This window comes from Apteryx mantelli, chromosome 21 (assembly GCF_036417845.1).
Source record: "Apteryx mantelli isolate bAptMan1 chromosome 21, bAptMan1.hap1, whole genome shotgun sequence".
In the NCBI taxonomy this organism is placed as follows: Eukaryota; Metazoa; Chordata; class Aves; order Apterygiformes; family Apterygidae; genus Apteryx; species Apteryx mantelli.
Window position 1 is genome coordinate 4,995,745 of NC_089998.1, and position 23,726 is coordinate 5,019,470.

The following is a 23,726-nucleotide window of genomic DNA, read 5'->3' on the forward strand; positions in this document are numbered from 1 at the left end:
CGCGCACCGCGTCCTCGGCTCGCGCCCTTTCGCGCCCCGGAGATGTGTGAAGCGGCATCTTTTCAGCTGAGCCAGCTGTTTCTCCGGATGGGGTTTTCCTGTTAAAACAGGAAGAAACCTGAAAAATCGGCCACGCCGAGCAAAAGCCAGTGCGATCACACCAGTGATATAAATACCGCCACCACCGCAGGGGCCCGAGGACGCTAGCATAACCTCAGAGTAACGCTGCCGCCTATAAACGGGGATGCCTCGGGGCCGGGCCTCCCCCAGGCTTCTCCCCCAGCCCTGGCTGCGCTGCGTTACTCCCAGGTATACGGTGTAGCTCGGCTTGCGGTAAAGCCTTCGGAAAGCCTCGCGGTACCTGGCTGTAGGAAAAAAACAAAAAACAAACAAACAAACAAAAAGCCCTGGACTGAGGCGGGGGGGAGAACAGACTTTCCGCAGCCCGGCGTGATTTCCAGCTGCAGCTGCCCATTCGTCATCAGAGCCACGCTAACACCGAGAGATTTAATAAATAAATAAATTAATTAATTAATTAAGTTTTTAAAGAAACGAGTGGCTAAAATCGGCGATTCTAAGCCAGGAAAGAAACGGGGCAGAGGGAAGCCAGGGGGAGGCGCAGGGTCACCGGGGCGGGCAGAGAGGGTCGGTCATGGCGGCTCAGCCAGAGCGCGGCCGGGGCCGGGGCCGGGACCGGGGCCGGGACCGGGGCCGGGACCGGGGTTGGTCTCCCCTCCGCCCCTCGCCGCGGCCGCCGGGGGCGTGTCCCGTTCCGTCCCGCCCCCTACCCCTCCCCTGGGCGGGGCAAGGCCGCCGTGGGCGGGGAGAGGGGCGGGGCGAGGCCGCCCGCCCCTCCCGCGCGCGGGCCGCCGCCGCCCGCCCCGCGCCGCCGTGCTGCCGCCGCGGGCGCTGCTCCTTTAAGAGCTGGCCTACGTGGCAGCAGGAGCGGGCGGGCGGCGCGGCACTTCCTGCGGGCCGCAGGGCGAGGCGCGGCGCGGCGCGGCGGTGTGTGAGGCCGGGCCTCGGGCGCGCACCAGCCGGCTCCCTCCCCTCCGCCGGCGCCATGGGCCAGAACGATATCATGAGCACCGCCGAGGACTTCGCGGACCAGGTGGGTGCCGGCCCGCTCGCCCCGGCGCGGGGAGGCCTTTGTGCGCCGGGCAGCCGCCTCCGGCGCGGGGGGCGGCTGCCTTCCCCCCCCTCCCCGGTAACGGTCGGGCCGCCATGGCGGCAGCCGCCCCGCGGGCCGCCTCGCCGCGTCCCCCCCTCCCGGCGGGCTCCCCCCGGCTGTGCTCGTCGGCGAGGCCGCGGCCCCCTGCCCGCTGCCCTCCGGCCCGGCTTCTCCCCCGCAGCTCGGCTCCTCCCGTGAGGAAAAGGCAGGAGGCCGAGCTGTGCCCCTGGTTTTCTCCCGAACTCCGGCCGGGTTGGCGCGTAAGGCCGAAAGAGGGGTTTGGGGGAGAACGGCGGTGGAAAACCCAAACCCTAGTCGATGTCTGGAAAGCTGAAGTGGAAGCAACTTGCCAACACTGTAATCCATCTCGGGGCAAAAGGAGCGGGGGGACGACGACGACAAGCTAGTGTTGTCTGATGCTGCCTTTATAAGTTAGTCTCTACTGAAATGATCACAGATTTTTGTGATTAAAACAGCAGCTTATCTCTTATTACATGTGAAAGCAGGAATATTTTGAACGCAGTAGTTAATTCCGCCCCCCCCCCCCCAATGACAGCGTTAGAAAGATCTTCATTGTCATGGTGATTCATCTGTCTGAAATTAAGAAGTAACCTCTGATCGTATTCATCCGCTTCTGGTGAAAGCCTTACTCTGCCTTCTTCCACAACTCGGACTTTTGAAGCAGGATGGGAGTTGTGGTGCACGTCACAGCTCGGAGGGGGCTGTGCTGCCACTGCGTCTCTGGCTGAATTTCACTGGGAAAACCTGTTCCGTGCTTCCTCCCCACCCCCGGATGGGTGACTCGTTTTAGAGACAGAACTTCTTACGGCATATGGCAGTACTTGGTTTGAGGGGTGCCCGCATCATCCTCTATTTATCTTGCCTTCCCACCTCTTCTGGAAGAAGACAGTAAACTATTGCTCTGGTGCTCAAATTATTTGCCAAAACTAATGGCACCTCTCCTAACCTTTTTTTAACACCTCTATTTATTCCTGTGTGACTATTTCTAGACATCTTTAACACTCCTTTTTTTTTCCCCCCTACTACTGAAAGCTCATTTGTCCAGCAAAAATGCAGTTTGCTTCTCCCCGAAATAAGTCTAAATTGAACAACTTAAATAAATGTGGCCAAGCACAAATAAAGAGGAGTCTTTACTTTAGCCACAGAACTCAGGGTGTTTGCGTATACTTAGCCATCAGATTGCAAAACAACTTTTAGGACTTTGCAAGCAAGTAACTAACTTTCAGATAACTCTGGTTCCAAGTAACTGCCTCCTTGCTCAATTAGAAACTTAATTCTGTGTATGCTACTAAAGCTCAGTATCACACAAACGTAGGACTGGAGAGACTTGCTAAGCAATACCCACTGGGTATATATTGCTAACATTTAGCATTAGGGAAGCTGTTAGTTCTTCTAGAACAAAACGTTGGGACTGGAATTAGGTCGAGACTCCTTTTGATGAAGGAGGAGGTAGTGAAGCTGGACTTCTGCTACTCTTGGACCTGAATGCCTTCTTATCAATAACCTTGTTCTCTTCCCCCTCACTATTCAAGACCTAACAAGTCTCACTTTCTGTAGCATAAAACCCTTTTGGAAAAAATGTTACAACTACTTCAGTAGCTTGTCAGTAAATACTGAATGTGTCACTTCTGTCGCAAAAGTGAGAATCATTTGTTCTCTAAATTCAAACACTATGGTTTAATTTTTCTCCCAACACTATAATATCCTTTTGAAATAGCAAGTTATGCCTTGGATGCCAAGATGCATTTTGGAAGTTTGGCCATTAAGTAGGAACAAGTGGCTCTTCATCCGCGGGTGAACTATCTGCTAGAGTGACCTAGTGCACCGAAGGCAATCTTAAGATCTGAGCTTCTCTAACAGCTAGCTGTCACTGGAGGGGTGGCCCTGCTTTTTCCCAGGCTATGTTCCCCTTTCCTTCTCTTGAACTAGCGCTTATCTGACACCAGACTGGCAAGTTGAATTGGCAGAAAACTTTAAGGGTTAATTTTCTATCAGTTCAATTATCTCACTGTTAGGTCAAATGGATGCCAAGGTGTAAGGGAATGATGGGAGCACAAAGCTGGGGGTAATAACAGGATGGTTGGATTACTCCTGGTAGAAACTAGCCATTAATTTAGCTTGGCTGCGGCATCATTTGTACCCTGCAGGTGCACTATACAGCTAGCAAGCTGTTTTGAGGGAGAAGAGGTTTGGGGACTGTCCTTGGCTCCAGAATCCCTTGCTCCCTCAGAGCCAATGTTAACTGTTTCTGAGGACTGCAGCAGAGGGGGCAACTATTTGGGAGGGGGCATGGTTTGGGGTGGTTCTTGGCCTTTGGTCAGATGGGCTTGCTGGTTTGGGTGGAGTCTGCTTATTAGATGTTAAAGGGGTGGGAAAAGTTATTAAGGGTTGCTTAAAACCTAGGTGATGCACAGTACAGACAAAGGAAGCTCTTGGTTCAGAGTGATGCCCAGCTGTAGGCTATAGGGGTTTTTGTTTGTTGTAATACCAGTCCAATTTTATGAAATTAAATAACTTACATATCCAGAAGTTAAGCTTCTTTAGGGATCCTTGTTAAAATATTGCATATTAAGCCCTTCAGTGCAGTTGCCAAATACTGCTGCCATTACCATACTGCAAATAGTATATCCAGGCTCTGTGCTGGGCCTGGACTGATCATGTAGGGTTACAAAACTGGCTGCTTCTCTCTTCTAATCCCCATAAGAGGGAGCAGATCTCAAGCAACTCTTCCAGTGTCTGTAATAATCTTTAGGAATGTGGGTGCTTGGTATTTCTGTCATTTTAGAAAAATTACAGACAAAAACACAAGGAAACTATTGAATCATTGTACTGCAGTGAAAGGACTGTTAGGAAGAAGCAGACTCCAGGGGGTTTATTTAATTTTCCAACACAAGTGCTGGTGCACGTTGTTCAACTAATTCTAACATCTTGGCATCCTATTTCACAGAAAATGGAAGGGAGAAGAAAACACTTCATTATAAGTCTGAACTTTTTTGTTATGTTTTATATTATTTTAAAGAATTGAGCTTGGAAGCTCTTTATCTACAGCTTATAGTGTGATGTCAGTACACTGATTCTTTATGGTTATAAATCAAATGGCCTATTCCTGTTAGGCTGGAAAAGTTAGAATCATCCCATGAAGAGTGATAGAAAAATGCAATACATGACTACGATATCCCATTTTAAGGACTTGATTAATAAACAGCACTTTGTGCTTTATATAAATTCCCTTTTTCACATACATTAGAAGTGAAAAGTGTTGTCCTAAGAAGTCTTTCTGCCATTGAAAGCATAAGTAAGACTGCTAGAAACTTTCTCATGGGTCAGAGTTCTGCTCTTGCCATCTGAAATAAATGAGAGCATTTACTCCCAGTATTCAGGTTCTATTTTATCTACAATTTGTAGATGCTGGTCCGGTGTGATGGGCATTACTCTCCTTAGGATTGTTAGGTGGGATCGTCTTAAATGGAGCTCTACAGGTTGGTGGAAGAAAGTGACTTGCTGTCAGCCAGAGGACTGAGTGTCGTACTTGAGGATCACAATCACTGGTGTTCCAGGCTGTTCTTCAAAAACAAAGCAGTCACTTAACCAAGTAAAAACAGGGCATTTGGCATATGCCTTTATCTGGACCTCTACACTGTAATAGCATTCTGCAGTCCAGAAGAGTTTTTCTGTGAAGATTAGCAGGCAGCTATGTTCATCACTTACATCATAACGTCGCTGATTCAAGAACATATAAACACAGATAAAGCTTCTACGTTTGGACTTTAGTCTTAATCTTCCAAGTGTTTCTGCCAGTTTTAGTAAAATAGCATTCACAAATGAAATCTGAAGAAAATGAGAACTTAGTCTTCTCTTCCAGTGAATGTGTTAATTTACTTATCAGTACTTGTAATATACACTTAGGTGACAGCAAGATTTCCTGGCTGTGTTTTGATCTTAAAATATCTGTAATGGTGATATGGCTTGTCTACACTTATCAAAATGGGCAGGGATTCATTGCTCTCAAATTTGAGAGAATTAGAGGTAGAATATATTTTAGAAAGAATGACAGAGTCAAAATAGGATCACTTTACCTCTCTGTGGGCTGACTTTTTTTTTTTTTTTTTTAGGGGTTTGAATATTTCAACCCTCCTTTTGAAAAAGTTTTAAGAAGAGGTTTGATTCAGGGATTCCTGGATCCTGTTGTACATGTTTGTTAAACTAAGACGAGTATTTAAATCTATCTTTGCCCTCATAATCCCATTAGAGAGGGAAGTGGCAAACAAAGCGCCTCTGGTATGTGTTAATGACTTGGCTGCTAGCATAGAACCAGCTGTTCTTCTCAAATAGCTTTACTTCGGGTATTTTGTTATCTTTTTCCATAGATATTTTGCCTTTTGCACAGAGGCAGTATGTGCTAAGAACAGTCAGTGCAAAACCCATACCTGAATAAACCATCTGATTACTTGATGTGTCATGAGTTTAGCATTGTAACCTTCATCTCAATATTGTTTTTGCATACCTGTATTGTTTATTATACTGTCCATCTCAAGTCACGTGTAGTTTTAGATGGATACCTTTATCAATGTAATATTTTGCTGTGGTAACTGCTACCTACTGCAAAAAGTGACCAAATGGCACTGCAGTTTATTACATTTCCCATTTGTGTAGTGCTTTTATCTATATAAATCATAAATATGGGAAGTGGGCTCAAGCTGCAGTACTTTGAGCCACGTGTTACACCGGTGGTGTGCAAGGACAAAACCAGAATATCTAGTACTATCAGTTCAGTCCCATTTCTAGAGATCTCCTGTTTCTAATAAATTACACTGTTCTTAGTTAAATTGTTGAAGTAATTTAGTACCCAAATCTTCTCTAATCTTAAAATTGCTTTGGATATGTTCCTTTCTTGTCATTATCACATAATTGGTTTTTTCCTCTTTCTAGATCTTCCTGGCTAGTCTGTCTTTTTGTTCATACAGTCTCTGAAGCTTATTTACTTTAAGCTTGCTGCGTACAGTGGATTCAGTTCTTGCCTGCATCTAAACAACTGCAGCTACATGCGTGACGGATGTCCGAAGATGGCGTGTGCCATGATAAGGTTGCTTAGCGCTGCAGCTGCCTTAGGCTTCGGTCTTTCTAACTTGTCTTCAGCTGATTGGATGCTCACGCTCATGTTTAATAGATGTCATAGATTGTAAACGGAATTTAGTGCTAAGAGAACAGGTAAATGTTAAATGTCTCTTTGGCTCCTTCACCTAGACTGCTGACAGTTGTTTGGTTTCAGGGAAGGGGAAGATGAGATTAGCCCATGTGATTTGTTTCAAAAGAAACAAAGATGAGGACTGGAAGTAGATATCCTCTCTAGTACTTGTTTTTGTGTGGCATTTTTTTCTCCTTCCCCTCGCTTCTCTCCTTTTCACAGTGAGGCTTTTTTCCCCCATGCGGATTCTCAGCAACTGCCGCCTTACATCTCTCTCTCATGCTTCACCTTCCTAGACTGAAGTTGCCTTTTCAGTATCTTGGTGCAGGGCAGATTATCTTAAACTTTTTTTGTACCTTCTTTCCAGAATAATTTTTATCCCTAATATTCCTCACCTCAAGTTTGCCAAAATACTTACATCTCAGTTTACAGCTTTCCTCTCTCCTTGGTTTCACCAGTGTGTCTCTTTCAGTGACAAAGATCACAGGAAAATTTTCTCCTGACTCACTCATCCAGCTGTTAACATGTATTTAAAAAAAAAAAAAAAAGCTTGAAGTACCAGCACTGAGTCAGAGTACAGCTGCACTTAAAATGCACTTGATTGACTGGAATCTTGACCCTTAGACTCTGGATGCCTGCAGTACAACTAACTAGTGTAGTTTGTTCTGATATTAACTGTTCAGCATGTTTGCTGGATTTTTTTCTCCTTTCTCCTAGTAATCTTCAGCTGCACAGCAAGCAAGGCTTGTCATTTGCATAGGATTTGGAGCAGCCTTTAGTATTTACTATTTACTGTGACAAGAATAAATTTCCAGAAGTGTCTTAGTTTCCTTTCTTGCCACCTCTCCCTACATTCCCCTTTCTCCTGAAACCACACAACACTGCCAGAGCTTAAAAAAAAAACTGTCTAGAAATAAAAACTGAATCAGCTATATTGCCTAACCAGAAGAGAATGCAAATATTGAACTATGAAAGCTTGTCTCTTCCTTCCTTTTTTTAATATTGCTGAATGCTGTCTGGAAAACCCCTATCCACTTTTTGGTTCCTCCCACCCCCTTTCTCATGCTTAGCAGAGTATTCTAATATTGCATAAAATGTATGAATCAATGTGCTTTATGACACATTGAACTTTGTGTGGGTTAATAGGATTTTATCAAATGGCTGCTTCTCCTTCTAGTTCTAAAGCAAGATTCTCTGCAAAGCCTGGCAGTTCTGCATTAAGACTTGTGACAAGTGTATTTATTTTTACAAGTGTCAGCCTGCCCAAACTGTTCCTGTTATCTGAAGGTAGAAACCTGCTGGGTAATGTCTTAAAAGCTAGTTTTAGATTAAATTTAATATTTGTCACTTAGTGCTGTTCATCAGAAATACCTCCAGTACACTGACTCTGGATGGATCCTTCTAATGATTTGGCTAAGCGTAATCAGTGAATGAAATGGAGCAGCCAGGTGCTAATTTCCGTCAGGGTTTGCATTGTTGCTTTGAGTGCAAGTCTCCATTAAGTAACAACCTATGGCATTTAAGAAACTGGATGACAAAGAGTTAACTATTTGTCATAAACCAGATACATTATTGCCAAATAGAGATAGTAACTTTGTCCAGACTAGCATTCTCTGTGGGACTGCATGGTGCAGAACAAATACTGTATTTGTTCCTTTATAATTACTGTGACAGCAGAGCAAACTAAACAGTGAGTTTGCAGGATGAAGGGCCTTGCAGGACCAGATACAACTTGCGTTCCCAGCATCTTTTGCATGATGATGTGATTTCTTTTTAACTACTACACTGAATTTCACCTATTTTATCTTTCTGCATAGGATGTTGTTTTTTGTAGATGTAGGGACTCTGTTCCTGCAGAGGAGAAAGGGTCCACTTTGATCTAAGAGCTACACTGACCTAATAGCTACCTGCTGCTCAAGGGGGGTTCTACACACGTGTTCCTGCTCAGCTCTGGTGCTTGTCTGAGCTGTTGGAGAGAGCTAGCTCAGCAGAAAGCTTATTAATGTTTTTTAATCTTTATAGTGCCAGCTTACCTCCCTGAATCAGCTTGTTACAGGGTGTTGAGTGCCTGAGCACGTGAGTGGGAGGAGGCTTGCCCTTTCAGCTCCTGGCTAGCTGATAGATCAGTTGAGCTGTAACATGAAACCATGAGATAGATAAACTAAAACCAAGGTCAGCCTTCCTCTAGTAAGAGTTCCCTCAAAACACGGTTCCTGTTACGCAGAATTGTGCTGCCTCGTTCCACTTATCCAAGCCCTCGTCCAAAACAGACTTCAGTTAAAGCATGAAAACTTTTTCCCCCTTTTTCCCCTTCTCTCCCACCCCCAAGTGTTCTGACTCCAGAGCAGAGGAGCACTCCATTAAATCCAAATCCCAAGCATGGGTCTCTCTCTAGATAATGATGACCCTGTGTGTAAGAGAGCTGCTGACCTCGGAGTCTGCTCAGTGCATGGATCTGTCGTGCCATGGGTATCGCCCCTTCCCTCCCTCCTGCCTTCCCTGCTAACTGTGCTGTCTGCCCCTGTAGTTCCTGCGGGTGACGAAGCAGTACCTGCCCCACGTGGCCCGCCTGTGCCTGATCAGCACGTTCCTGGAGGATGGCATCCGCATGTGGTTCCAGTGGAGTGAACAGAGGGATTACATTGATGGCACGTGGAACTGTGGCTATTTCCTGGCCTCCATCTTTGTGTTCATAAATCTCTTCGGACAGTTGAGTAAGTGGCTCTAAGGCTGTTAAGGTGGATGCCGGAGCGCTCCAGTGTGTCTGCCTCCCTGCCTCATGTAAGCGCTGTGAATCATGCAAGCGTGGGACACCTCCCTGATTTCTCAATAGCCATTGACAGCTTAGAACTGATAGTACTGCAGGGGCTGAATGAAGAGAGAACCCTTAACTGACCTGCTTCAGTCTTTCCTGGAAATAGTCTCAAAGTTCCTCTTGACACAGTACCTCTGAGTCAACGGGGACGCTGGTTGTCCGTTAGGACAGTCTGTTTTCAATTCTATACATATGTCTGTTAATAAAAACCTGAATTCGCTGAATAAAATACTGTTTTGTTAAACAGAGCAGTGTTAAGGCTTTCTCAGCCTACCATTTTTATGGGGGTTAATCTGAATGGAGAAGTCTTGCCTTCCAGTAGGAGGTACTTCAGCCTCAAGATAGCAGTTATCTTCTGTCTGAGATATTAAAGTCTGCAAAGCCCAGGAATCAAAACATACTAAACCTGATGGAGCTTCTGTATGTGTGCTAGGTGAACTTCCAGCATCATAAATGGAGAGAGAAGTAAAACTTTTCCATTTATATTATGTCTCTGATTTAATGTTCTTCATTGCTCTGCCACTTGTCTTGTGTCTAGTTTTTTTTTTCCCTTGTATTTTTTTCCTGTAGAGAGGCCACTTAATTTAATCTAGTTACCGGTCCTCACTGTGGAGATCATCAAAGTGGCAAAGGCTGTCAGTGCTTTGTGAAGGGAAGACAAAAGAAAAGCTCTTGTTCCTGTACCTCCTCAAGGAGAAGGGACATAACATGTTTATCCTAACATCATCCTGTATTTTAAAAAAATATATATCTATGGTTAGTTGAATTTTTTCTGTAATTCCTCTTAATGACTGCTATACAGTGCTGTCTGCTGGGGACTACATTCAGCATATACTTAAACTTTGTGGAATAAAGGGTACTTCTGGAATTATAAAACACTGAAAAACAAGAAGCGTTAGTACATCTTTAAGTGATTTGTATCAGCATGCCATTAATATTTCCTGCCTGATGTTCTCTGTGGCACAGTTGAAATAAATCCTGAATCTGATGAAGTTCAAAACAAGTTAGCATTCCTGTGCCATCTTTTCCTGTGCAAGCCAGAAATGTAATTATGTTCAATTTCCCTATCTCAGGTGGCTGTATCCTGGTACTGAGTAGGAACTTTGTGCAATATGCCTGCTTTGGACTGTTTGGAATTATAGCATTACAGGTAGGAGGCTTTAAGTCTTCAGAACTTCTACACCCTCTCTTTCAAATCATCTCTCTTAGCCCCCAATACCACCAACATATTAAAATATAACCCACAGTCTTGGAACTCTTCTCCCCCCTGGCCCAATGCCAGCGGCGTTGAACTATTTTGCTGCTTCTGTTCTTGACATGACCAATGGGTCCTTGAATGTAACTGCGATCAGTCAGCTGGGGATGTTGATTCAATACTTAACCTTGACCAGTTTAGCAGAAGTAACTTGCAGTTTACCTGCATGTCAGAAACCTACCAAATGTGGAACCTGCAGTTGCTCTGGTCTCCAGTATACAGTGCTTATGAAGGACTGTCTGCATCAGAAAGAGTCCGAACTAATAGTACCCTTCCTGTCCAAAACTCTTTTTGGCTAAAGCACAAAACACAGTCCTTCTTCTACACTGACGCACAAGACTCTGTTCATGTACCTTACCTTGTTTCCTTCAGTATAATATGCTTCTAATTGACTTCTGCATTGGATTTTAAAGGCTTGATGATATAACATACATTCAGAACTTCGGTGCATTTTATGGTGTTTTAACTTCTATTGTTCTTTGCCTAGACTATTGCATACAGCATTCTATGGGACCTGAAGTTTTTGATGAGGTATGTCTACTTTTAAAGTTCACAAAAACAGCAAAAACTCTCATCTGTCATTGCCAACCAGTGACAGAGAAAATGATCTTTGAATGTGCATAGTATTTACCAGGAAAAATTTTGCAAATGGTCCACTTAATTAACAGTGACACTTTCCTTCTTAAAAATCATTATAGCCTATGTGTTAAAACATACACAGCAGGCTCAGTGCTGTGGAAGGAAAAGACTACTCCTCACCCATTAGGATCTAGTGCAGGAATTATATTCTGGGCTCTCACTACAACCTTCTAAATGTGCATGACTTCTAGTAGTAGTGCTGTCCTGTTTTCTCAAAGCAACCTCTGGACTGCTCTGGTATGTATGGGTAAACCTGCCGTACAGAATAACTTCAATACAATTAAAATCATGCTGTGACAGGTGCTAGGCAACTGTCTGCAGTGCAGATGCCAAATTTCTCTGGCAGGCTATATGTGTCTACACAGATTTGTATAAATCAGTGTTAAATGTACAATGCTGTGGTTTCAGCTGTGAATTCTAAAGCAGATACAATGCAGGGTACAGAATAAGTTACCGTTTGTTACCATGCAGATTCTCATTGAGCTGAAATTGTCAGGTGAGTCTTTAAATTTATAGATCAGTGCAAATTATAGTAAAAAAAATGTTTTTCCATTCCCGTCTTTCTCTAGGAACCTTGCCCTTGGGGGAGGCTTGCTGCTGCTTTTGGCTGAGTCCCGCTCAGAGGGAAAGAGCATGTTCGCTGGTGTCCCTACCATGCGGGAAAGCTCTCCTAAACAGTACATGCAGCTGGGGGGTCGTGTGCTGCTGGTCCTCATGTTCATGACACTGCTACATTTTGATATGAACTTCTTTTCTGTAAGTACCTAAGTGTAAAAGTAGGAGTTAAGCTGGGGAGTTGTAGGGCCCACTCAATGCTTCTCACTTAAGTCTCTGATTTTTAGTAAAATCAATATTTAGAAAAAAGCTATCATCGGATCATGTGTGCCACAGCAACCTGTTCTGCAGAACTTACTCATGCTCTGTTCTGGTGTCTGCGTATCCATTTCAGAACCACGGGTGACCTTGTCCCTTTGTCTTCCTGCAGGTTCTGCAGAACATTGTGGGCACAGCCCTGATTATCTTAGTGGCAATTGGCTTCAAGACTAAGCTGGCTGCCTTGACTCTGGTCATCTGGCTGTTTGGCATCAACATCTACTTCAATGCCTTCTGGACCATCCCAGCTTACAAGCCCATGCATGACTTCCTCAAATATGATTTCTTCCAGACCATGTCTGTAATTGGAGGGCTCCTCCTTGTGGTTGCACTGGGTCCTGGTGGAGTGTCCATGGATGAGAAGAAGAAAGAGTGGTAACAGGAGTAGCAACACTTCTTGGGACATAATGTATTAAGTCCAGAACTGATTCTCTATGGATTCAACAAAAACTGCCAGCATTTTACACGTACATGCCCCCTTCCTATTAAAGGCACAGATGTTTTGAGAATTTGATTTACAGTGGCACCAGTAATCTAATAGATAAATTTGTACTTCTTCAAGGAATGTTGCCTAGGCTTATTGTTCTAACTTCCTAGAATTGGAACTAACCCAAGGAACCTGCATTTTACTGATGCTTCAGTGAATTGCAGTAGAACAGTTGCTGTCTCGAATGTCAGCAACATTTTAATTTGAAGTACTGTGAGCAGATACAGCTGTTTCATTCAGTGTGCTGTTGGGTTTTAGCTGTAACTAAAAAAGTAGATCCCCTTTCTCACCCCCATCAGAACTGTCTTGTGTAGAAGGAGTTCAGTTGCTGGTTATAGCATTGCTTATCTGAGTGGAAAACAGCATCAAGAGAACTTGCTGTTATGTTTTTTGGGGTTTTTTTGACAAAATGGTATTATAGGCCTCTAAGGAAGAGGGAGGCCTTTCCTGCACCCAAGTAGAAGGCAGAAAGAAAACCCTGAAGATAGTTGTACCCTTCTCTAGGTGAGAAAAGGGAGATGGTTTTCCAATGTTAAGTGTCACAGTACTGTTCTTGAGGGGAACAAGGGGGAATTCTGTATTGCTCATCGGATTTCAAGAAGGGAGGGGGGAGAGACTCCTGAAGAGACTGAATATTAGATTCTAATAAAATTCTGTGCCAAAATAACTCTTTATTCAAAACTCTGTCCCCAAAGCTTTCTCCTCCTAACTTTCCAAGATGGGAGCCAAGTTGTGCTGCAGTTCCCACAATAAAAGGTCCTTTCTGCTATCAACCAGCTTCCATTTGTGTGTGCCCCAGATCAGGATCTGAACTACAGGTTGTTACTGGTGAAAGTGTCTTAAGAACTATGGAAACTCCCCTTTTTTTCTCTTGCACTCAATACATGCAAGTTGAGAGCAGTCAGTCTTCTGATCTCCAGTACTCTTTGCTTCCCAACCTCACTTCTGTTAGTCTCTCAGCTGCAAAAGCTTAAGTTGACTGAACAGCGGAAGAGCTGGGGTGCTGAACTCCTGAGCACAAGCCCCTTCTCTCTGACACCTTGGACCACACTGAGGTGCGTAGAGAAAGAAAGTGGAAGACAGCTAACGGTTATAGCTGAAGAATGCAAGTGCAAAACCTGTGCAGTGAACAAGCAGTCAGGAGATGTAACTTGCATGTTCAGAGGCAGGAACTCTTTGACTTAACGGTGAGGAGAGATGAAGGCCCCGTTTCCACCTCTCAGTGCCACAACCTCTGTGCCATGAACATGCTTAGTTAGTGCTGCTAGGGGGAGGGATTTTTTTGTCCTCTGCTAGTAAACTTAGGCGAACCTGTTTTACTAGATCGTGAAAGCATTTTAGATTTTAGTAAGCATGAGCCCTACCAACTTGCTAACGTTATGCTGGGTTTCTTGCACTGTTGTCTCCCTTGAGAAAGTTGCTCAACTGTTTGTTCAAGGAGTCATTCAGGTGACCATCTCCAGCAGGAACTATTGACCAGGGTTGTCTGGTAAGGACACTAATGTGACAGTTCAGCTTAACAGTTGTTTTTAGGCTAGAAAACTATGCTGAGAATGGATGACAAAGAGAGAGCATTTCCAGTTGTTAAACCAGTGATTTCATCATCTTAAGGGAAAGTAGCCCTTGTAATAGCATGATGTGCTGCTGCTGAAGAAAGCTTACTGGTTTGGGGGGAGTAGATTAGAGGGGAAACCTGCATTTAAGTAGGTCACAGAGAAGGCTTTTTCTTCTTTTAAATGGTTTTGCAGGAGAGAAGTTTTCACCTCAAGTGTTCTCATTGTGCCTGTCTCTTCATAGCAAAACAAACTGGTCCTTTCAACTCCTGATATGCAACACAGGATCTTTTTGCTTAATTTCACTGCAGTTTCTATAAATAGCTGTTTTTGACTATATCAAGGCAGCCCTTCTCACATATCTTAACTGCTGTTGATGTTCATAGTATTTATAAACTGAATATTAGAAATAAGTTTGGTAAGGAGCCCTTGGTTAGCTTCCTTCATTTTTTTTCTTTGCATCATGTCTAAGGAGCTGGATGACTGACTAGTCTGAAACACTGACTAGTTTCCCCTCTGTGAAAATGAAGTCCAGTAAAAGACAAATCAGTTCAGGTACCAGAAAAGGGAACTGATACTATCCCTTGCAGCAGAAGTCTTATAGTACAATAGGGGCCCAGTTAGGTGGAGGGCATTTTAAGACACTTCTAGGCAGCACAATATCCAGACTTATTAACTGTGAGTCCTGATGCAGGAGAGTGCTGTGCTGTATTCATTTATCTCCCCCAAACACATGGACCTCTCCTAGTGGCTGTGAAGCTCTCGCAAGCAGGATGTCAGCTATCAATTGGCTCTGCAAAGTGTTCTGGAATTCATTCTGAATATATTTTTGCTTTCTATGTGGAAAAAGAAATAAGTATAAATTCTCATTTTATGCTGTATTTTGTACCTTAGTTGTGTTTGAAAATGTTTTGATTTTTGGAAACAATCAAAATAAAATAATGGCATCTTTGTATCCACTTGGAGTGTGTGACTGGTGACACTGCATAGCGCTGTTACCTGGAGAAGCTGGTCAGTAATCCTGTGTGCTTTCTCTCCCACTCACTGAAAAACATCTTTCATAAAGAGGTCCAAGCACTGGACTTCCTATACTTCCCCCAAGGCACAAAACTGCAGTAGTAATCATTTCCTTGGTGGTAGAGGACAGCACAAGAAGCTATTAGAATATAACTTGATTAATTCCACCTCACTATTTCCCTCCCCAGATATAACAGTTAACCGGAAGGGGCAGGAAGGTCTATACGCAAGCAAGCACTTCAGACAATCTTGTGCATCCTCTAGAACTGTTAAATAACAGGCCATACAGTATTTCTCACAAAATTTATTTGCCATTGGTGGCTTTCTTGAAATTTTGGGGGGTTTGATGACGATTCTTGAATTTCTTCTTTAAAGGACCTGACTGTTTCTGTGGAGAGAGAAAATTAATCAGCTTTTTTCCAGAAAGTAAATCCAGCTCTGCCAGAGATGACTTAACAGAAGTTTAGAGTAGTCTCCTGTGTCAAGGGAGACAGAACAAGCACAGTCCTGGTCGCAGAGGACATGGGGCCAGCCAGGATGTTTCCCTGTGGTAGGGATGCAAGCTAGCATCCCCTTCTCCGACAGGGGCACAATGGTTTCATTAGACACAGACACTGACAGCCTCTCCCTCGAAATCAATCTAAACTTCAGTCAGTTTGATGCAGTTAGAAACAGAAAGAATCCCAGCCCCTCCCTCAGGGCTGCTGTTTAGAATTAAAGGTTTATGCATAATTTATGTACGTAGCATCTAATCCAGCTGCTTTCCAAACTGAGAAGGACCAGAATGTGTCCTCCTGTAAGCATGTCCAAAGGCAAAACTTTACCAGTTCCTCAAAAGAGGCACAGGAAAAAGAGCTAGAAGGACCAAACTGAATCCTGTAACTTGCATTCAAAAGGGCTTAACTAGTGCGGGGGGGGGGGGGGGGGGGTAATACAGGACCCACAGGATGCACTTCAGTCTCCCTGTTAGAACAATGTGCAGCAGGATTCAAACAATTTTTATATAAATATAAATATTTATAAGGGCAATAACATCCTTAGTTACAGCAGACAGAATAAACATTTACTGGTAATAATTCATACTTCAGGATGCAAGTGAGTGGCTGATGCATGGGGAAAGTCTATTCTCCCAAATAGCTTTACGCCTTCTGCTGCTGCTTCTCACACAGTAATAGATGAGACAAATGCCTGGTTCCACGCTCCCCTGCTGTTGCACGTGGCAATATAACTCCTACCTTTCCCCTTTTGTTGCCAGCTGCTTTGCTAACATCCATTCTTCCACTGTCCTCTCCATTCACGTCGCCATTCTCCCCAGTCAGCTTGGCCGTGTCTTCCTCGCTGTCTGTTGCAAAGTCATCGCTGCCCTCTGCATTTTGTGGAGCTGCTGGGCTTTTTTCTGGGAAGAGCTCAGCTAAAACACAAAGACCCAGCTGAAGAGCAGTTTCCTCTTGCAGTAGGCTACTGTTTCCACCTAACTTTACTTTGTGGGCATCTTAAAGGTGACCTGCCAAGCTGAAGTACCACATTCCAGTCTCTGAGCATTAGCCCGTCACACATGTGGCATGTCGCTACTGAAATACTTGGGAAATAAGTTTGGTTTATTAGAAATGTGTCTGGTGCTCTGTCTGCTCAACACAGACAGTTCTGTGGTCTTAAAACTCAATGCTCCTGCAGGAAGGCAGAGTCTTTTAGATGTAAGTCAGTGGAACTGGCTTACTAACTCCTATTAGACTGCAAGACTTGCTGAGAAATCAGGAAAGTAGAGTCACCTAAAGAAGCAAATTCCAGGGGATCTTGTAACCCTCCCCTCACATTTTGTGATCCGAGTCTGCTTAGTTACTCAGCGATAAGTGCTATTTTATATTTGGTGGTGGCAAGCTTTTCCCAAACCCAGGAACTCGGAACCGGATAGAAGTCACAAGCCTCCAGCACGTCTGCATGTTGGGAGCTTTCCCTCCTGACAGTGCATCAATAAAATCATACCCGAGCCCTGTCTTCCAGTACAGCAAAGTGAAGCTCCCAGCTCCTTCACAATGGCTCCATCTTCCCAGTTACATTCAGCTATCTTTCTATCACTAAGTCCTACTCCTGCACTGGTAATAGAAATTCCACTGACCTAGCTTCCCAGAAGGGAATAATATAAAGAGGCTGGAAAAAAAATAACTAACAATCCCCCTTTAAGATATAGATGATACCAGTGTTCTTACTCACGTGGGTACAGATCACTCATGCTGTCATCTGTCTCCTCTCCATCCTCATCACTGGACTTAGGCTCCCAGAATTCTTCTCTTCTGTAAGGCTGTCTGCTCCCGTTCATTTGGTCATCGGGATGCCGTCTCCGCTGCTTCTTCTGCCGCAAGCAGGCAGGGACATACTCCACTCCCTCCTTCTGGCACTCCTCATCTAATAACATGAGATATCAACCAGCACTGAGCAAGGATACCCAATCACTTGATCCCTTTCATTTCCAGCTATAGTCTATATTACATACAACTCAGAAGTATGTTAAGCTCTAGCTCTAATACACATTCATGTAACCTGGAATGATATTATGGGACCATGAAAGACAGAACAGATGTTAATACAGAAACTGTGCTGGACACAAGAACCATCCTCTCTGGGGAAGCTTTAGAACTGCTCCTTTCAAGTAAGGATAATCCAAGATATTTGCTAAAGAGGTCTATTGCTCCCTATGCCTGGGATTTTCCTTCCCAACTGAGAAGCATATACAGCAACAGTGCTCCATATTACTGTCAGTCTACAGAAAACTTACCCACTATGTATGGAGTAATTGGAATCACAAAAGCTTAAGAAAAAAAGGTTGGATGACTGTATCATCTTCAGAAAAGCGACTTACATCTTCTTAGGGCCTTCTGATAGCGTTTCCCTTGGACATGACGCAGCACATGCTCTGGAAACTTGTTGATGTGTCTGAGAGTGAGCTTGCAAAACAACTGATGTCTTACAGACACAGAAGAAAAGAAAAAAAGAAAGAAAGAGTGAGCAACAGAGTTTAATTCTACCATTAATTCATAATCTTTCACTTTTAAGCACTATGGTCAAAGTTAATAAATACTTTACAAAGACTTTCCTAACCTACCAAAAACCATAAACACTCAAGAACTTCTCGCAGCCCACCCACTCTGTTTGTGAGACTGACTGAGGCGCAAAGCATGACACGCAAGAGGAAGAATACGTACAGATTCTTTGTGCTTGGCACTATATGGGGCTCAAACTTGCCATAGTCAAACTCTCTGGCCGTCTTTGTCAGCCGCTGATACTTCTTGCCATTAGTATAAGCCTGCAGCTCCGACATCCTACATGGCATCTCGTGGCCTGTCAGCCTGCATCTCACCTGAAGGAAGACAAGGTCTAGTCAGGGAAGCACAAGGGATTATCCCAGGGATGGGGATGGGGATGGGAAGGGCTCATAGCAGGGTCCCCCTCCCTGATGGCCTGAGTCCCACAGAGGGGAGAAAAAACTCCGGGCCAGGGAGCTCCTTGGGGCCGAGCCCAGAGCCCAGGTGCCGGGGTGCCTATCCCGGCCTCCTACCAGCTGCCCTCGGTCCCCCCACGGCTCTCAGGGGAGGCAGCCCGGCCCCGGGCCCCCCTCAGGAGGCAGCCCGGCCCCGGACCCCCCCTCAGGGCCCCCCCAGGAGGCAGCCCGACCCCAGGCCCCCCTCAGGGCCCCCTCAGGAGGCAGCCCGGCCCCGGACCCCCCCCTCAGGGCCCCCCCCAGGAGGCAGCCCGGCCCCAGGCCCCCCTCAGGGCCCCCTCAGGAGGCGGCCGCAGCCCCCCCGCCAGGCCCCACCTTGCCCGGCTCCGCGAGGCCGAGGAGCGGGTGCTGCCGCAGGAAGAGCCGGACCTCCTGGGGTACCTCGGCCATGGCCGCGGCCGCGAAGGGGCCGCCGCCGCCGCCGCCGCCGGGCAGCTCCGCGCGCCGCCGCGCCTCGGCCTCGCCGCCCGGCGCCCGCATCATAGAGAGGCTCCGCTAGACGGGAGCTCGCCTAAACTTCCGGTCCTGGCCACACCGGAAAGCAACCGGCGGCATAGAGAGGAGCGGCTAGAGAGGAGCCTACCCGGCACTACCGGCGGGCGGTCTAGGCCGGGGGCGGGCGGCGGCGGCGAGGGGCCGGCGGCGGCGTTGCCATGGCGACCTGGCGGCTGCTGCGGGAGCCCCGGGCCCAGGTGCGGGGGGGTGGGGGGGCGACGACCCGGTGCCCCCCTCGGTCCCCTCGGGGGCGGCGGCCCCGCTCCGGGCCTCGTGTCCCCCCGCGGCCGTGTGGGACCAGCTGCGCCGCGAGCGCCGCGAGATGGATAGATTGAAAAACGATTTTTTTGAAAAAAAAAAAAAATATATATATATATATATATATTTGGTAGCCGAAAGAGCGTTTGTCGCGGTCTAGTGAGCGGCGTGACCGGGATGTGGTTTCATTTGCTCCGAGTCACGGCCTAAACCGTAGCGCTTGGCCGGTGGCTGCCCAGAGGAGGCCTCAGCACAGCAGCGAAGGAAAGCTGCGAGCCTCGGGGCGGCCGGCACCGCCTCGGTGCAGACCTGGCAAAGCTGAGCCGCTGCAAAGGATCGCTTCTGTTTCGCCTAGGTGTCCTATTGCGTGGTCGGAAGAGCGTGTTTCGGGTATCCTCTTACCAAAGCGCGTTCTGGTCTGCTCCAGCGCACTAAAGGTACGGAAAGGTTTAGTTTGGGCTTCTGCCCCGCTTCTGCCTTACTCCAACCCTGACATTTTCTGCGGGACTTTGGCACCTTTTCTGCTGTACAAAGCCTCTTCCTTGTTCTGTTTTCCTCCAGGCGTTTGCTTGAGGCCCTGCAGACCACGAAGCTCTGCAGCAGCTGCTGATGCATCTGAAGAGGGCGTCCTGCTCAAGTGGGGCCTTCTCCTTGTCCCTCTGACCACCTTCTGCCTTGGCACATGGCAGGTACAAATAAATATTTCATTCTTCCAAGAGAGAAGTGCTTAAGGGCTGTCTGGTGTTTCCATCTTCGGCTGTTTAATGTGATCTAGTTCAAATCACAGAAAACAACATTAGAAGATACTATTTCGTATTTAGTTTTCCTGGTGTCCGTTTCTGAGTTTCATGCAAGTCTTTGTATGAGAAATTCATTTATTTTATTTTTATTTCAATATTTCTTCTTTCCCCCCAAATCAAGTCAGTAGCCTCCATTTTTCAGTCTGTGATTATCCTGCTTTAGGCCACGTCTGAGGAGAAAATACTGATAAAGAAACAGACTCTGTTTTCAGGCTTGCCGAGGTTATTACAGTGCTCTATTCTACCCCTGGGAATTACTTTGTGTATTTCCAGGTTCAGCGACGAAAGTGGAAATTGGATTTGATTGCACAGTTGGCATCAAGACTTGCAGCAGAGCCCATCCCTCTGACATTAGAGTAAGGAAGCTGAGTCGTTACAGTTGCTGTCTGCAAAGTACTGACAGTGGGCTGGGGGTATTAGATATGGTCCCTACACCAATGAGTTTATGCTAAACTAAACTGCATGAAAATAAAGAAATGCAATGTGAATCAGAATGCACAAGCAAATTGAAAGGATAGACATCATGTTCATTCTCTTATTTTAAATGCATATTGCAAACACTTCCTTATGGGATATTCTAAAGGCATCTAAAAGGGTCAAATCTCTGTTCTGGAGAATGTGGTATGTAATTCGGCCTGGAGGGGGGTTTGGGAGCTGTTGCCCAAGATGTCCCAGAGGAGGGATTACTGAGCACCACTTGAGAAACATCAGTTGTTGCTGTAGAGTATTCCCACAGCAAGGGAGTCTTAGATCAATAGCAAGCTCTGCCCCAAGTGTGGAGCAGTTGTGTCAGATACAAGAGAGATTTTTAAGGTCATTTGGCCATATGGTACAACTGTCAAAGAGTTCAGTAGTTCAATTTCATGGTCTGGGATGGGAAAGAAATGCTGCCTGTTGGCTTGATGTACATGCAGTGTCACCTGCTGGCTGGCTGCGTGCATCACTGAAGTGGTATTCAGTTACAGATATCATGGAAAAGAGCTGTACTCTAGATACTCATGATCTTATTGATTTTGACTTACTATGATAGTAATAAAATCTTAAGCCAGCTGCTTGTTCCGGGAGGTACTTGTCTTCTCTTTCTGTTTGCCAGCTGGCCCTAGAGAAAATCATGGGGAAAAAGGAGAATCCCACAATAAAATCCCCTGGTTTGATTTGTCTGCCACAGCCATGATTTTATTCTCATCTTGCTCCATGCAGCCCTATGGAATTGAAAGAATTAGAGTACAGGCCTGTAAAGGTCCGAGGGCATTTTGACCACTCCAAGGAGCTCTATATTTTGCCACGATCACTTGTGGATCCTGAACGAGAAGCCAGAGAAGCCGGACGGCTGACATCCAACCCAGAAAATGGAGCAAATGTCATTACTCCTTTCTACTGCACAGACCTAGGGTAAGTGTGTTCCCACATAAGCCTGAGAACATGTATATGTGTAGTTAATTAAAGTCATGCTTCATCCAAGCAGCTTACTTTTGTTTTGAAAAGCTGAATCTCAGTGTTGGATTTATGTTAATCACTCACTGTCCCTTAAAAGGTGTCTCTCTCACAGCCTGTTAAGTCACTGAGGCTTGATTCCAAGTTATATCTGAAATCCCTTATAATGTGCACTCAGATGACAAAAAAAGTGGCACCAAACATATTTTTCGGTACCTAGCTCTAGGCAGCAGCAGGAATAATGAAAAATTTCCTTCCTCTAATGAGCTGTATTTGTCCTCTTTATATAACTCTAGGGTCACGATTTTAGTCAACCGAGGATTTGTGCCCAAAAAGAAACTGAAACCAGAGACGAGGCTGAAGGGGCAGGTAAGAGGAGTAGAGGGAAGCCTTGCCTATTACTTTCTACTCAGTGATTACCCAAAGAGACACTACTGACAAAGAAAGGCAGCAGCCATGTTCAGCATCATGGGAGGTTATTTAAACAGAGTCGTTGCACTTCTCAAAGAAAGTAAACTTTTCCTCCCACCTTATTACTGAGCACATAAAGTGTTTTTACAAACAAGGACGTCATCCTGATCTGTCTCTTTCCCTGCTGTGTCACAGCCCTGTCCTGCTGTACGGCACTACCAGTTGTTTTGTAACCAGACACCACAGGTAACATTTTTCTAGCAGGACCTGGTATGCTGGAATGTGAAGTGAATTTTGAAAGATTCCTTCTTTTTGTCTCTGCCCTTCTCTTCAGATTGAAGATGAAATTGATGTCACCGGGGTGGTGAGAATGTCAGAAACACGGAAACCTTTTGTGCCTGAAAACAACATTGAAAAAAACCGTTGGCATTATCGTGACCTGGAGGCTATGGCAAAGGTGACTGGTGCTGAGCCCATCTTTATTGATGCAGATTTCAGTAAGTTACAGAGGAACCTAACCCCATGTCCAATTTACATCGGTCTCCCCCCTTTTCAGTTCAGCTAGCCATAACTGGTAACTGATTTACTGATAACTTGGGAACACTGTAGCCTAAGGAAGAGAAGTAGGGTACCAAGCGATTTACCGCATTTATTGTGTTTCTCACTTCTCACAGAAAGGACAACTACATGCAGTGCAGACTGTCCTTAAGATTTAATTTGATGCACTATGTTGTACCTATAGGAAGCACAGTCCCGGGGGGGCCCATTGGAGGCCAGACAAGAGTGAGCCTGAGAAATGAGCACATGCAGTACATCATCACGTGGTAAGTTACCCAGTCAGCTGTTTTTCTAAATGTAGAGCTTTAAACTGCCTCCCATTCAAAGCAAGGGAGTAATTTTTGCCTGGCATTCAGCTCCTCCATCAGCGAGACTGAATGAGCCCTTAGCTGCAAACCTGGAATTTTAACCTAAGGCAATTTGAAATAATTGAGCTTTGGCAAACCGCAGCTGACTTAGGGAGGTCCAGTCCCTCTTGAAAACAGGTGTAAATGCGTGGTTTTATTTTCTCTCGTAGGTACGGTTTATGTGCGGCAACTTCATTCATGTGGTACAGAAAATTTATACAAAAGATACCTCTGTGAGGGGAAATGCTAATTTCTACTCTTCTATGGTACAGTCATCACTATTTTTTTTAGAAAACAGCAATCGGTCCTGAAGAACTGAAGCATCCCGAGTTTCAGTCATGCATTCAATAAATTCGTGAAGCTGCCAAACTGCAAACAAACTTTGAGCAACAGATGCAAATTCTGAGCTCTAACCAGTGACTCTAGCTGCAGCTTGGAAACATCCAACCTCAAAATTGTACATGCCCGTTTGGACTGCTGTTTAAATCAGCTTCACTAGACCGCTCAAGGATACAATTTTCCACCGTGGTTGGGCAGTGGTTGTAAGCTACAAAGCTCAAACTTCTCCACTGCTGTATTTCCCATGAAGTTCAGTGTAAGCAAATGATGGTAAAAGATATTCTTAATCACAAAATTTCTTTGTACTAACTACTCATTCCTGAAGTCAGGACAGTGACTCAGTGCAGCTGAATCAGAATAAATAAAAAGGGCCTACAGATGCTCATCTTGTGACTTGCTTGCACATCTTAGATCTCAACAATGACAGACCTGGATTAAAGGATACTATGGATACTCGTCTAGCTGGGGTAGGGCAGCACGTGGCTTTGCAAGAGCATGGTAAGGGATAACAGCAACAAGCTGCCCTCTGAGATCAGGCCAGAGCCTTACCGAGCGTGGCAGCCTCTGACAAT

General features: G+C 45.4%; 3 protein-coding genes across 6 annotated transcripts; 2 read left to right on the forward strand and 1 right to left on the reverse strand.

Moving 5' to 3' along the window:
- The first annotated feature begins 911 nt into the window (after positions 1-911).
- Positions 912-14,958, forward strand: SURF4 (surfeit 4). Its single transcript, XM_067308917.1, has 6 exons — positions 912-1,111; positions 8,905-9,091; positions 10,266-10,342; positions 10,935-10,978; positions 11,656-11,842; positions 12,072-14,958. The coding sequence occupies exons 1-6, from the start codon at positions 1,064-1,066 to the stop codon at positions 12,336-12,338; spliced, it is 810 nt and encodes a 269-aa protein (XP_067165018.1). The 5' UTR covers positions 912-1,063; the 3' UTR covers positions 12,339-14,958.
- Positions 14,959-15,305: 347 nt separating this feature from the next.
- SURF2 (surfeit 2) lies at positions 15,306-18,936 on the reverse strand. The gene is made up of 6 exons (XM_067309172.1): positions 18,828-18,936; positions 18,217-18,371; positions 17,874-17,977; positions 17,228-17,419; positions 16,252-16,427; positions 15,306-15,404 (listed from the first exon to the last, which is right to left on the reverse strand). Exons 1-6 carry the CDS (start codon positions 18,900-18,902, stop codon positions 15,321-15,323), a joined length of 786 nt encoding a protein of 261 aa, XP_067165273.1. The 5' UTR covers positions 18,903-18,936; the 3' UTR covers positions 15,306-15,320.
- A 174-nt stretch (positions 18,937-19,110) lies between these two features.
- On the forward strand, positions 19,111-23,547 carry SURF1 (SURF1 cytochrome c oxidase assembly factor). Of its 4 annotated transcripts, none has more exons than XM_067309138.1 (9): positions 19,111-19,204; positions 19,621-19,702; positions 19,827-19,954; positions 20,339-20,421; positions 21,266-21,457; positions 21,796-21,868; positions 22,245-22,407; positions 22,653-22,734; positions 22,986-23,547. In XM_067309138.1, exons 1-9 carry the CDS (start codon positions 19,166-19,168, stop codon positions 23,050-23,052), a joined length of 909 nt encoding a protein of 302 aa, XP_067165239.1. In that variant the 5' UTR covers positions 19,111-19,165; the 3' UTR covers positions 23,053-23,547. The 4 variants fall into 4 exon arrangements, with proteins under 4 accessions (XP_067165239.1, XP_067165242.1, XP_067165240.1 ...); XM_067309141.1 differs by having other exon boundaries at positions 22,245-22,367; positions 22,986-23,071; XM_067309139.1 differs by lacking the exon at positions 22,653-22,734.
- The last annotated feature ends 179 nt before the right edge of the window (positions 23,548-23,726 follow it).